Raw genomic sequence first — 14,281 nt, 5'->3', positions numbered from 1 at the left:
TAATTTGATTGTGGAAGGAAAAAAGCAACTGCTTTAACAAACTTGATCTGAAGCAGAAGCCTGTATTGTTAGACACACAGATCCAGAACCTCCACGACAGCCCAAGAAGCGATTTTAACATCTAAACTGTACACCATTCTGGCCACAGCATGCATGCAACTCATGCCACTTTTTTAGGTTGGTTAGAATAATTCCTAACCTTCAACAGAAAATATATACAGTAATTAATGAAAAAAGCAACCAACATGAGAATTAAAACTTTTATTAGTGTATTCACATATTAGGCAAATGCAACGCGCATGAAGCTTATTTCTTAGGTTCACAAGTTCTACCAATACATTAGTCTACTGGTAAAACTAGCACAAACTGGTAACCGCTTTGCCAATTTTGAAAAGGTGTCTGGCCCACTTTTTCAAGGCTTGATTTTTGGTATTGCTTCTATGCCCTAGTCATTATGGCATAAAAATATCCATCGCTATCATCAATTCAGTCAACTGATTAAAAGCTGTAACACTGGCCACATTTTTGTTCTCAAAGCTAAGTTATCACTAGCTGTACTTACAAAGTACAGTACTAGTGTAATGGATGAAACAATGGGAAAAAAAAAACAGACAAAGGCAATCCTGCTACTGCCACAATAACAAAAGAATGACAGACAGCTAGATCACAAGATTGTTAGTAAGATGTATATTTTTCAAGTCAGAATAACCCTTCTATACAGTTTCCCAACCCTTCCCCAACCCAGACTTATTTGTAGAATATATTTCAGAATATTTTTAATATGGTGCAGCTGTAGTGTCCAAGGGTTCACAATAACATGCACTGTCACGAAGAACCTAGAAGTCCTCCTCCGCTGGTCATACCTCAGCAACCACTATCCTAGAGGTTTTGCAGAAGCAACTACTTTTATTAACAAGGCCCATTATGACATAATGAATGCATATGATCTGGTATGTAAGTAAGCTATACAAAGCCACTCAGATCAGAAATTTAAGTTCTGTTACTGAAATATCTTAAGAAGCTGCATCTATTTAGAACCTATACGAAAGAGTCTAGTTTACCCTGGAAAAGGATTTTAAGGTATTTGGCTCCAAAAACTAAAACCAAGGGGTTTTTTTTCAGTGACATCTGTTTAATGAAAACATACAGATGTAAGGGGTAAGCCAATAACCTTGTGTGTTTAATCCAGTATCCAATACCATGGTAAATTCTCACTCCATGAGAAAAAAAAAGTATTGATTTCAATGATTCAATGTACAAAAAAGTCCCAAATAAATCAGTGCCAGCATTATTGCTGGCAACAGATGCATCAACTCAGATGAGTAGGGAAAAGTAGACTCCTAGTGTGATGGATACTTGGAATTTACAGTATGAATTCATTTTAGGCCCCATTAAGCATATAAAGTGTCTTAAGATTTCACAGATAAATCTCAGACATTTCTTTCCCTTCTAATGGAGGGATTTTTTTTCTTTAAGAAGGCAGCAAAAAGTTAAGCTTTTCTACAAGGAAAGTCTGCTCTTTTTTTTTTTTTTTTATGTTTAGGACAACTTGAAAACCTGCTTATATAAAAAATACAAAAGAATAAAGGAGTAGAGTCTTGGAATTTTGAGAGACTTGCCCCAATCAAAAAACAAACCAAACATCTGTTTATGGGAACTAAAATGTAGAACAGCACAATACTGTGATATCTGAGATCATGATACATTACCTGTACATATACTTAGCTATTCATGTTATTGATAAACCATTAGGACACTCAATTATATACCCAATAAAAACACCATTAAGAGTCTTTAGAACTGTCCCTTCTTTCTGAAGAAGGCATTTCTATACACTAAGTTTTCATCTAGTATCAGAGTATAGGAAACAGAATCCACAAGGTGCTTTAATTGATGAGACCTCAAGTGCTGTTTTTTTTTTTTTTTTTTAAAAACCTTTTTGGATAGTAAACAGTTCATGGGGACCACACACAGATACTACGACAGATGAGCTGTTATATTAAGTCTGTTGATTGGACTCGGTATTCAGCCCACTGGTAACGGAGAAAGGAGTTTTACGACATGCTGGAACAGCGTACTGAAGGGGAGCCCATCTGAGTCAATACTTTGTCCAGCCATTGTAGAGGTCCATTCAGATGAAGTTCAATCCAGCAAGGAGTGCTTGTTACTGTTTGCCGCCTGAAAAAATAAGTGGAATGGGAAAGTCAGAAAGGAGCTTTGGCTACCATAAAGTTTTCAGTTCTAAGATCCATAAGATAGGATGTTTCCACCCATCTCTACTACAAAGAAAGATAAAAGTTTGCAACTATTACTAAAACTGTACTAATGATTTAACAATCTTTGGAAAAAAATACCCACCCCACATCTATAAGAAACATCAACAATCACATTTTTATCCACAATATATCAAGAATATTCTGCTCTGGAGAATAGGATAAGAACTGAGCAAATGCTCCAAACACCACACCAAACGCCTTACTACAAAAAAGCAACTCAAAATTGAAGACTGTCCAACCAATCTGGTGTCTGCATCACCATCAGCGCATACAGCTACTATCTTCACGATCAAAGAGTTTGCATGCATAACTGCGTTTGAATTTCATAGACAACTACTAAAAAAGTAAGAAACAGAAATGCATGGCTCTGCATAGGTAGGTTGGCCAAACAGTGCAGTGCTTTGGCAATCCTAAGATCTAGCTTTTTACAGCAATCGTCAAGAAAAATGTACAAGGAAGCCATGTCAGAAATGCTGCATCGTAACACGGTGTGGTTATGCTGTGCTAACTGATGTTATCTCAAAAGGAACGCCAAACTTCATCTCTGATTTCCTGTAATCTTATTTATACTTCTACATTGTTTTGTACATCTTCACGCAAGCAGATTAAGTAAAAATTTTGTTTCTCTTTTCTACTCTATAGACTTGCCTTATTTTTCCACAACAGCAGCTCTTAAAGACTTTTTAGAAAGCCTCAGTAAAAGCCAAAAGCTTGATAACCATAAAAGTTCCTTTTACTCTCCCATACATCCTTGGGAGAGAGACCTGTTATTCAAAAATCTTCCTTTTCATCTGCAAAGAAACCAATATTGGACATACTCGTGCCTGAGAGATCCTGTTATTTCACCGTACCCACTCTAGGCATGGGAGTTTTCTCAAACTAGAATGGCAAGACTACTGTTGCTAAGCCAGTCTTTCCTAATAATTCTACCCATTCCAAAGTCAAAGCAAGGAGGCATTAAGATTCAAAGACAGCAGATTAGTCACAAACCCAGCCCCTTTGTTTTTACAGTCAGCATTGGAACCCTTTGCTTTAAGGAAATATGTTTATATAAATGGGGGAACTGAAAAGGCAGAAAAATTAAGCCAACGAGAAGATGGATTTCAAAAGCTGTCTGTGGTTTTACATTTCCTAGGAGAAGAAACGGCTGGGGTCTGTGCTCTCTGCACTCCAAAGAACATTATCTTAGCCCTGAATGGCTATGCCAAAATAAAGCGATCCAATAAAAGAGCAAGCTAAACCACAGGAAATGTAATTCCATTTAGTCTCGAATCCTCTCCCAAAGAAGGAAGTTCATTATTCTACCACTGTCAACTCCCCTACAATGTGTTCCACAACACACTTCCTGAATATTTTATAACTGGTTCTGTTCAACAGCCCTGGCAAAAGATAAAATGATGATAGTCACTTAGCAGCCCTCTCAAAGCTAAAACTCAGCTTCTTCTATCCATGGAGTTCCCATCTATGTATCGCTAAATCTTTGCTGAGATTACACCTCAACTTTCTTCAGAAGATTATTCTAGCCCTGGTTAGTTCCTGTGTTAATGTGAACGCTTAACTGATGATCTGAACTTCTACCACAATGCTCAATTTAAGCCAACACACAACAAGCAAAAAGCTATAAACTATTTTGTCTACTAAGCCTATAAAATCTACCACCTCACCATATCAGCATGCTTATGAACATATGCCACATGCCTAACAGGTAGGTAATGGTTTGGCTTTGCCAAAGTCTACTCAGAGAAACATTTCTGAGATAATAGTGAAGCGTGGAAGTTTTAACAATGACTAGTTTTTAGGGTGATTCTGTGATACCCCGCTTCACTACCTATTTTGACAATTTAGACTACCTTAATTTAAATTTAAGGTTGTGCATGTAGGAGCACCTTTAATCTTAAAAGCTGCTTAAAACTTCTTACTTTAATCATAAGTTAGCATAACTTACAAGTTTTGCACCTCAATAATTTATTAGCACCATCTTCAACAGAGATGCAAAGAAACTAGTTCAGCATTACATCGATACTCAGACTCTGCTGTTCTGGCAGTGTTTCCACTGGGCTTTTTCAACCCTATGATCTCTGAAGGGTTTATAGACTGCTAACAATCATTCTCCCTCCTTAACAATAATTTTATCAAAAGCCTCTCCGCTGTTTTAACCCAACACTTACACTCCATTCACTTCAAGCTGTCTTCATATAATCTGACTGATTAAGCCTTTCTTCTATTCTGACTTGAATGTTGTATTTAATTATGCGTAAGTGTATACATACGCCTTTTGAGCTAAATCCAACAGTTCTTTAAACTTGAGCCAGATTTTTTTTTCCTTGCGTACCTCTTGCTAACAAAGAGGTACCAATTTATTTCATTACTCAAATTTTTCGTTTAATCTAATTAGGCTTTTACAAAATTGGCTTCATTTAGCCAAGAATCCTCCCCCACACACCAATGGCTCACATTTGCATGGATATATTGCAAGAGCAGATAAAAGAATCAAAACCCCAGGATCTACCGTGCAAGCTGGTATTGTTTAACTTCAGAATTAAGGATAAAAAAATAATTGTTCTGTATTGCAATATGGTATTGATGTGTCAGACTTCTATTCTTTTAGTACACAATTTCTAGAGACATTTAAGGTTTTTTGTTGTTGTTTAAAACCACATCTGTAGCTCTCCAAAATAATGAAATCTTTAAAACTGCTCAGTTAGAAGTTAGTTCCTTCTCTTTCCAAATTCCCATACTACATTAAAAAGAGGCACCATCTAAACTACAGGTTTTAGTTTGTTCTATAGAGAATATAATTAGACTATTCAAAAGCAGATAAAAGACTACTTTTCCACTCAATGATTTTTAGCGTTTTTTTCTACATAAACGCACATCTTACTCCTGCAAAGTTTTTTCCACTCCAAGTTCCAATGTATTTGCCATCCCTTAAATGCACGTTCTCCAACTGTTGTAGTCTGCATAATGAACTCAAGTCACTTCAATACTTTCCCTTGGGTCCCATCAAACTGTATCCCACACCACAACCTAACAAACTCATTATACTACACACAGAAAAGCACAGAGACCAAAATGACTATAGGTCTAACACAGCAAATAGTTGTATAACAAGTTCTGAAACTTCTACATGCTGTCAGTGGTTTCACCACAATAAGCAAGCAAGACTAAGTGAGGAAGTGAACTCTGATGAAATTCCTTGCTCAATGAACTTCAGTGCGATACTAAAATCAGTTTACTTGTCTTTGTGACTTAGGAGCTCCATAGCTGAAGGAGAGAAAAGGAAAATATGGGTTCAACTTGAAGACAACATAGCTACAGTAGCACATATATATGGTTTTCAAGCCAGACAAATAGAGCATGTTAGCAAGAGGAAAAAAACAGCTCTAGATTTAAGTGTAAAGGCTTTTTTCTTACCTGTATTCAGCTCCCCATCCTTTAACGAAACTCATTCTTATGGTACACATTCTAGTAAGCTGATAAACTGCTTCAAAACCCTGATTCACAGATTGAGCCAGAAGAGCAGCAAATTCTTGGTTATTGAAGATTTTTAGATTGCATCCTACAAAGAAAAAAAATGTCAAAAAAGTACACTTAACAAATACTTGTGTTTGCTACACAGAAGACCAAAACTATGAAGAAACCCTTTACAGGCATCAAAAAGAAAGTAAATGACACCCCACAAATAAATACATTGGATTTTTTTTTGTACGAGACCTTTGGTAGGCTACAAACCTGGTGGAATTTTGCACACAGTTGCAGGATGCCAGCCATATCTTTGATTACAGTTCGGGCTCTGAACAAAAATTGCGCTATCACTTAGGCACTCAGCAAAAACTTCTCCACCGATGTAATAGAGGCGTACTCCCCTTCCTGTAACAAAATTCAAAGGAACTCTAGTTACGATATGACCCAGGCAGATTAACAAACAAGGGAGTATTTTGTTTTAGAGAAGGCCAAGTTTTGTCTTTACAACAAAAAGAGAAATCAATTATCTAGATAACCATACTGTTGGTCTGACAGCTGCAGCAGGGACAGAACACAACTAGCTTGCATTTTTATCACACAATATTTGAAAGAAAGGCAGAATAATTTTTGGTCCAGTGATCTAGAATTTTCCAGCTATGCAATGGCTAGTAACCAAAGCCAAGTTAAGAAGCAAATAACTTTTTCACTTGAAGAAATTCCACAATTGAAAGAAAAAGATTAGATTCAGCGTAATTAAAACATGTGCCAATATGAAGTGCTGTATGTGAAGTGGCACATGCTGCTAAGATGATGGGAAAAAAACAGAACAAGTATACCACTTCCACAGACTCTCCTCTTACATGCACCCACACGATTTCACAACCCACCGCATACCCCTTTTTCCGTACTACTTTGACAAAAACAATGGGACTTCATTTAGTCCTATTGCCAAAAAGAAACCAGTAAGAAATCCTATTGTTCACTTCTGAATTATGATCTTGCTTTTTCTCAGAGGAAAAAAATCTGTATGGGCTATTTCTGGCATGAGTAAGTAGTAATGTACAATTGATTTTCCCCCAAAAAAGCTAATTATAATTAACAGGTCCTTTAAAGGCCATAGCTTCATTGTTTTCTTCGAAAACATTTTTCAACCAAAATGTGAGCTACTCTCTAAAAAAAAAAGGGGGGGGGGGGGAGAACGCCTTACATGTTTGCTTTTCCTCATAATTGACCATTTTAATTAGCCACCACTGGCATATCTTGGGCTTTTCCACCTCTAAAATTTGATGACAAGCATTTGGATTTGGGGTGGAAAAAGTCAGAAGGTTCTCCTAAAGACCATAGAATCATGAAGGTTGAAAAGACCACCAAGATCATCTGATCCAACCATTCCCCTTCCACCAATATCAGTAACGAAAAAAAAAATCTAGTGAACACTGCTAAATAAAAGAAGAATCTATCCAAAAACATGCACTTTATTGAAGAGGTTGCGTTGTAGAAAATATTCCTTAACTGTTACAGAGAAAATCTTGATCGCACCGAAACAATGTGTTATTCCAGTAACAGCTTTTCACATTTAAAAAAGTATTCAAGCAGTACTACCAGTGTCCATTCTGTATTTTGTAAATTAGAATAAATCAAACGTGTTAATATTTTATAATTACAGCCTAAATTTCATCACAAAGCGATTCTGAATATAAATGCTATCGAGGGCAGAGTGGTCCAACAAGGAGCCTGGAAGCCAAAACCCTGCCCTTCACACTGCTTTGGTGAATCATCTTTTTCCTGAAACAAGACAGTAGCCACGTGAGCAGCAGAAATACCCATACAGCTGAGTGACTTCCTCCTACGCCTGCTCTCAGCCTGGCAGCTGAGTGACTGCTGCTGTCACAAACTTAGTGACTACTGATTGAGGAAAAGGCAGCTCTCTTCAGATCCAGCCATTACCACATCTCTGCCTGGTTGCAAGTGGCTGTGGTAGCAGCAGCTCTGGACTCTTTTCTCTCTCTGGCCTCGAAAGCAGTGACCTCTGTCATTCCAATTCTGTCCTTAGCAAGAGACACCAAGCTCCCCTTGGAAAGCCTTGAGACAGTTCAGTGGCTGGTTGTATAATGGTGAAACAATCCCAAAACAGATCTGCCCTTCCTATCTGGACCACTACTGATAATTTCATGGCTAAAATATTAAAACAGTTAAAAGACGAGATTTTTACCTATGTGTCGCCTTGTCATTTCCACTGTAGCATTTCTGTTTACATTGGAAAGCAGACCTAGACAAAATCGTTCTGAATTTGATGGATCTGTAAAACCATCTACAGTCAGGGAAGGTTGTGATGCATGGAAGGTTTCTCCCACTCTTTGATTCAATTCATAATATGCTATTGAACACCAGAATGCAGGCTCTGAATAAGTAACTGGTTGCAAGTCTAAAAAAAAAAGTTAAACAAAAAATAAGAATAGCACAGAACTGAAGCTGAAAAAAACCTATCTGCCTTGCTATTTTTCTCTTCCAGAAATGGTAGCTTAACTCTCCTCCAACTACTCAAATTTAATTTTTGCTTGCCATCATTTTTACCTATCCCAGTAAAGAGAACAGAATTCAATATTCCACACAAGGGAAGGGGTGGAGGGGAAGGAGTGATATAAAATGACCATGGTTCACATACTTTGCTTGTACTTGCTCAGCAAAATGATTAAACCAATGTTACTGTAAGTACCAGACGTTGAGACACTTCTATTACCATTTTATAACTTAAAAACACTTTGGCAACGTTAAAGAGATTAAACTATCAAACACTGAACCACACAATGGAAAAAGTTATTGATATGAAAATTACGTTCCCTCGTATTACAATATATCTACCTTATACCCATCCATCTGAACGCACTCTCCCTACTGTAGCTTCATATCTTTCCTGTGCATCTTCAGCTTTTCCTGCATTGCTTCTTCTTTTTACCTACTCTAATTACTCACTCAGCTCTCTGAATAGCATTTTCCTCTCACACCAACTCCCCATTCCTTAAACAAAGTCAAAGGAGGCATTTATACAGACACACAGCAATAGAACCTGATCAAAGCAGGTGGGCAACTAATGGAGGAGCAACAATTGTCTTGTGGCCACAGGTGAAACAGTACATGAGAAGAGCAGAACAACAGACAGGGGGAGACAGCAAGTCTGGGCAGCACTGAGGACAGGCTAATGTCCTTTAAAATATTTTCTGAATTCATTTCCTGAACACACATGCAACCACATTACTCTCTGCTAGAAGCTCAACAGTTACAGAAATAGGGTAGTTATTAACTAGTCATTAGCCCAGCTCTATTACGTTTATTATCGGGAAGCCAACCCAACAGTTTCCTCCTAATACAGCTCTTACTTTAAGGTACATTTTTATTTTTAGTGTAATTATATACATAAAGAGGAGCCATCACACACACTGAAACAATTAAAAGTATTTCCAACTTACCCAGGCTATGATTAACTGGGGAGAGAGTACTAGGAGACAGCTCTGCTGGAGATCCTGTTGAAGCAACACGGATTAAGAGCAAATTATTGTCATCATTTCAGACGGATACATATGACTATTACTTAGGTACCATCTTTATCTTAAAATTCTTTGGACTAAGAAACCTCAGAAAAGCTACAACCAGTTTTCCAACATGTCACATCTTTATTATGAATTAAAATTACATTTAATTTTCCAGACTCCTGGGAACCTACACCTCCTTGTAAAGACACTAATAACATCTTAGTGCTGCATTTGGCAGAGTTCTCTCTTCATGCACAGTCTGGGAACATATATTTATTTATGCACTTCTCCAATGAGAAGGCAGTGACTTCTTCCACACTCAGTGACAAAAGCTAAGAAAAAGCGGACAAGACAACCAAGATGTTATTTCTTTATGCTTGATAGAGTTGATTTATCTCCAGAAAAGAACAAGATGATTTCCTAATCTGAGGAATTTATTCTTTATTCTTATTCTGGATGGATGAAGGGAAAAAAAAGAAAACACTCTCCAACACAATTTTCACACTAGTAGGCAAAATACAGGGGCAAAGGTGCTTTACAAAGGAACATTCCTACAATTACTGTTGATGTCAGGCTTTTTAATTAAAGTAGTTATTGTCAACATAGTGGGAAAATACTGCAGTTCTTAAATAAACTAGTGCAGTTGGTTCCAATTAACTGAAAAAGGTTGCTAGCATTAGCTAACCAAAACCACTCTCAGGACTGCCAGCACAGCAGGAGGTTCTTATCCAGCACATTAACTATGCTTTGTCCAAGTCTAAGGACTAACAGATTATCTAGAAATTCCGTCACACAAAGGCACAAATGTTTAATGTTTCCATTACTCTTTCAATATAGCCTTCTAAACAAAAATTAATTTGAAACTCAGCAGAAGCAATAAGAGCCAGGAGAGATTCTCAAAATGAAGCATTTCTGTAACCTATTTAGGCCAACAGTTTGCTTCAATGAACCTGTTTTCAGAAGGGAAAGCTAGTGATAAATTGAAACTAGTCAGCTATTAAAATCTATTTCAAGATTTTCTGATGAAGCCTTAATTAGATGTTTATGCTTTTGTTACGAAACAAATGAAATGTACTTAATGTGGTACACTGTTTTAAAAGCATTACCCTGGCAAAAAAATATTTTGCTCACAAAAGACTGAAAAACTGATATTTTAAACACAAAACAACAGGTTGTACAGAGGGCTACTGCCAACATCATTTGGGCTTAAGTCATGCCACTATGTAAAGGGATCACAACTAGTAAACCCAAGTCTTGAAAGTGGTGAAAATTTTACCTGTATCCATGCTTTGGTTCAACTGCTGGTCACTTGTTTCTCCATCTTCACTGATGTATCCTGGAGGTGGGGTTTCTGTTTAAAAAAAAATAAAGTATCCATCTATTGCTTGAATGAATAGGGCAACTTGTAAGAGTTACCATATGGGGGTTTAGTTCTCAAGTCCTCATAAGCTCTATACAATACCTGAATACTGAATTAGAATTTCCTTTTGCTGGACTTTCTTTCTACCATAGGAATTCAAATCCATTACCTGCCTTATTGCCTACGTAAAATGTATCATCTTTTGTATGACTGCCAATTGCTCAAACATATTATATAATTAATGGACAATCCTTGTTTGTTCCACGTAATACAAGATACTTTCGCTACAATGAGTAACAATTTTGCAATTGTGATTAACAGCTTTTACATTTAGTAGAATTACAAACGAAAAAACCATCTGGTGACTTCTACAAAAAAATATGAGCTGTCTTTATGTAGTATAACCATCAGATCAGACACCCTCCTACACCCTAGAAGTTAAGATTTAAAGGTTATTTTTCAGTTCAGTCCCCATATTCATTTTTCTTCAGTACCCAACAGCTGATTTCACTCATTAACAACTACATTATCTAACCAGTTATGATGCACAAGCTATTGTTATTATAAATTCCATATTCTATTAAAAAACATCTACTCTTTTAACTAGCTGTCTAAAGCCAGGAGTTTTACAGACCAAAGTAAACTCAATAACAAGTATAAAGTATTTTGATACTAGAAACTGTCTAATTTCACAAAAATATCTTCAAAACCCATGAGAGTATGGTTGTTCCTTTTCCCCATTCAAAACGTACTTTGTAATCCAGATAATGAGTTAACCAACTGCCTTTCAGGAAATAATTTTGTCTGAACTGGGCAAGTGTCTTTTCCTATATTTTAGTAACAAAATGTCAGTTTCTTTAGTGAAAGTGGTCAAAGCTAAATGACCTCTACAATCACCTTAGAATTATTTCAAACATCTGAGAGATTAAACTCATTTAATTATATATTATCAAACAGCAGAAACAAAGCCTTTTGCCTAAGAATTAAAATCAAGTTGTATCTAATATCTATTGCTGTAAATCTCTGACATAAGGAAGATCAGAAGGAAGTCAGCAAGAGGAAACTTGATTAAATCAGTTGCTTAAATAAAAATGAACCAAAGGAACTGCATCTTTGGTTCAGTCTGTAAAACTACACACTAAATATAGATGTGACAAATTCTCACTTGAATTTTAACAGGAAGATTAAGGGAAATCTTTACTAGCAAGAACTATGACGACAAAAATCACATGGTTTTGAACATTTTTATAGAATTTACTGTGATAAACCGGACTCTACCCAGCTTTGAATTGTTATACTTAATCCCACAGACATGGTAAAAGGTCAATAACCATTTCCAATCCAACCCACACCTCCTGTTTCCAGTTGCTAATCTAGGCTGTCTGGCACAGACTGTTTTCCATATCTAGTCTGTCTGAACACAGAAGATCCCCTCCAATCTAGTATTGTTAATACTGTTTCAGGGTCAGAGGTGAGCATCAATATAACTGGAAAGAAGTGCTTGAGTACAGCATTAAAAGACGTTTAGATGTAGAGCTTAGTGGAGGACTTGTTAGTGTTAGATCAGAGGTTGGACTAGGTGATCTTGGAGATCTCTTCCAACCTAGATGATTCTGTGATTAAAAATTCCTAGCAGAGCACGAATGCTGCCACAAGTTTGGACAAGGCAGCTCAGCACATGCCAGATTTGGAAGGGCCCTGAATGACAACCTGCACCTCCACAATCACCAACTGCCCTGTAAACATACAGGAGGTACCCTGTAGGTGAAATAGATCTCTTTGTAGACATACTGAGATGGTATTGTGGTGCAATACTACCATGTTGTTAGTTTGGTTTACTGCTAAAGAAAAGTTCTCTGAAACAGGCTGTCAAGACACACAAGGCTTATCAAGACCTAGCTAAGTAGTCAAGATTAGTTAAGAAGGTCAAATAAAATAAGATTGAGATACGATTCTTGAATACAAGAGGAGGGTGTCAGTGGCAAAGAGGAGGCGGCAAGGTGTGGTGAGCTGCATAAACATTTGAAGATCATGTGAGTACCCGCAATCACCTTGAACAGACTTCTTGCAAATAACTACACAGAGTTCCTTGAGCTCATTTCCTGTATTTTCAAATGGTGTCTTTCCAGTAAGTTGTCTGCAAACACTATCAAAAGCCCTCTGATGAAGTCAAAAAAGTATACATAAGCGAAGAAAGCAACATTAAGTTCTAGCATCTTAAAAAGCTCTTTAAATATCTCATTCTTAAGTGGCAACAAATTTGGCACCAATTAAACAGAGGAGATCAAGTACATGGAAATTTTCTTGGTGCCATTTCAATTTTCAGATATATTTAAAGAAAATGCAGGCACCATCCTGTGTAAGACATGCAGATACAGTTTGTATACTGCACACATTTGAGTTTCAAGGCAGTCATTCTTCTAGAGAGCCAGGATCTGAATTTTCAGCTTATTTATCAGTCCTTGGATGCTGTAACATAGTTGCATTAAATTTACAAAAAACTTCAGCTTGGCTGGGTTTTATATTCCAGACAACTTCCTGAAGAGGTAGGAAACAGGAAATTGGGACAGGAAACACAGGTCACTCATCTTACATTTCAGTAAGGACACAGGTTTGTGCGTGCACTGTAGCAGCTCAGTCTTGAATTTTGTTTTGGGGTAGGGAAGAAGAATTCTTTAGAAGTTTGGTGTAGTTACATTGCTCCCGAATACTAAAGATAACAAAAACTATGCACACAATTGTAAGTACACAAAGCAAACCTTGATCAGTTGCATTGCAAGCTACGCTGTTTGGAACTTACAGTTTTCTCCACATACTTCACACGGGGGAATTGAGCAGTTTACTACTCAGTCTCCAATAAACAGCATCTGGCAACACCTACATGTTTATAGAAGTCTTAAAGCATAATGTGAAGGTCTACTTTGTACTCATCAGCATTGTGAACCTTAAGCTATTGAAACAGAGTAAGCTACTCTGAAACCACAGCAATACTTTTTCACACAGGATCATGTTCTGCAAGTAACAGTGTTCAGGCCTTCCATTGGAATTAATGCAGAAAATCAACAAGATTTAATTGGTACATTTTTCAACTAATTTCATCACTTCGTGAAATTACCAACACTGCAGCAGCAATGAAACAAAGATAAGTGGACTGTTTGCGTTGGGAGTTCAGCAAATACCTGGTATGTAATTGCTCTGTGGTTCAATTCCAGCTGGAAAGTTAGTGTTTTCAGGAATGGAATGGGTATAGTCATCAAGAGGTGGAAGCTCTGTTAGAATCTCAGTGTGCCGTGGCACTAGTACAGGAGGCAAGACTGGAAAAGCAAAATTCAAAGTATTAGTAAGACCCTAAAATACACACTTGTATGAACCAAAAGGAAAAAAATCTAAAACATCTCACAATTTCTTCAGATGTTTCTCAGTACTGCTAATGCTACAATCATACCACTCGTTACCAGAACAGATTCCTGAGGTGTTTTTGAGTAAGACTACTCTATATTAGTAAGACAACTCTACTCTCATTTTCATCCTGGACCATACCATCGCTAACAGCACTGGAAGCATTTGTCATGGTTATTCAACACGTGTAAAAAAATTGTCAGCATCTTTACTACTACCATCCTCTGAAAGTTCTTATTCTCCAAACCCCT

The 14,281-nt window shown here is 37.1% G+C and overlaps 1 protein-coding gene across 9 annotated transcripts in view; it reads right to left on the bottom strand.

The window, feature by feature from the left end:
• Positions 1 to 246: 246 nt before the first annotated feature.
• The window catches only part of SMAD2 (SMAD family member 2), a 48,950-nt gene continuing 34,915 nt past the window's right edge, over positions 247 to 14,281 (bottom strand). For all 9 annotated transcript variants that reach the window (XM_040540576.1, XM_040540585.1, XM_040540579.1 and 6 more), the window contains 7 exons: positions 13,811 to 13,945; positions 10,548 to 10,622; positions 9,209 to 9,262; positions 7,954 to 8,166; positions 6,009 to 6,146; positions 5,691 to 5,835; positions 247 to 2,178 (listed from right to left, as the gene is read on the bottom strand). In XM_040540576.1, the coding sequence (XP_040396510.1) occupies positions 2,055 to 2,178; positions 5,691 to 5,835; positions 6,009 to 6,146; positions 7,954 to 8,166; positions 9,209 to 9,262; positions 10,548 to 10,622; positions 13,811 to 13,945 (884 nt within the window). In that variant the 3' untranslated portion in view covers positions 247 to 2,054. The remainder of the gene's footprint in view (positions 2,179 to 5,690; positions 5,836 to 6,008; positions 6,147 to 7,953; positions 8,167 to 9,208; positions 9,263 to 10,547; positions 10,623 to 13,810; positions 13,946 to 14,281) is intronic.

Source organism: Cygnus olor, chromosome Z (assembly GCF_009769625.2).
Source record: "Cygnus olor isolate bCygOlo1 chromosome Z, bCygOlo1.pri.v2, whole genome shotgun sequence".
NCBI lineage: Eukaryota > Metazoa > Chordata > Aves > Anseriformes > Anatidae > Cygnus > Cygnus olor.
This window is presented reverse-complemented; position numbering and strand designations above follow the sequence as displayed.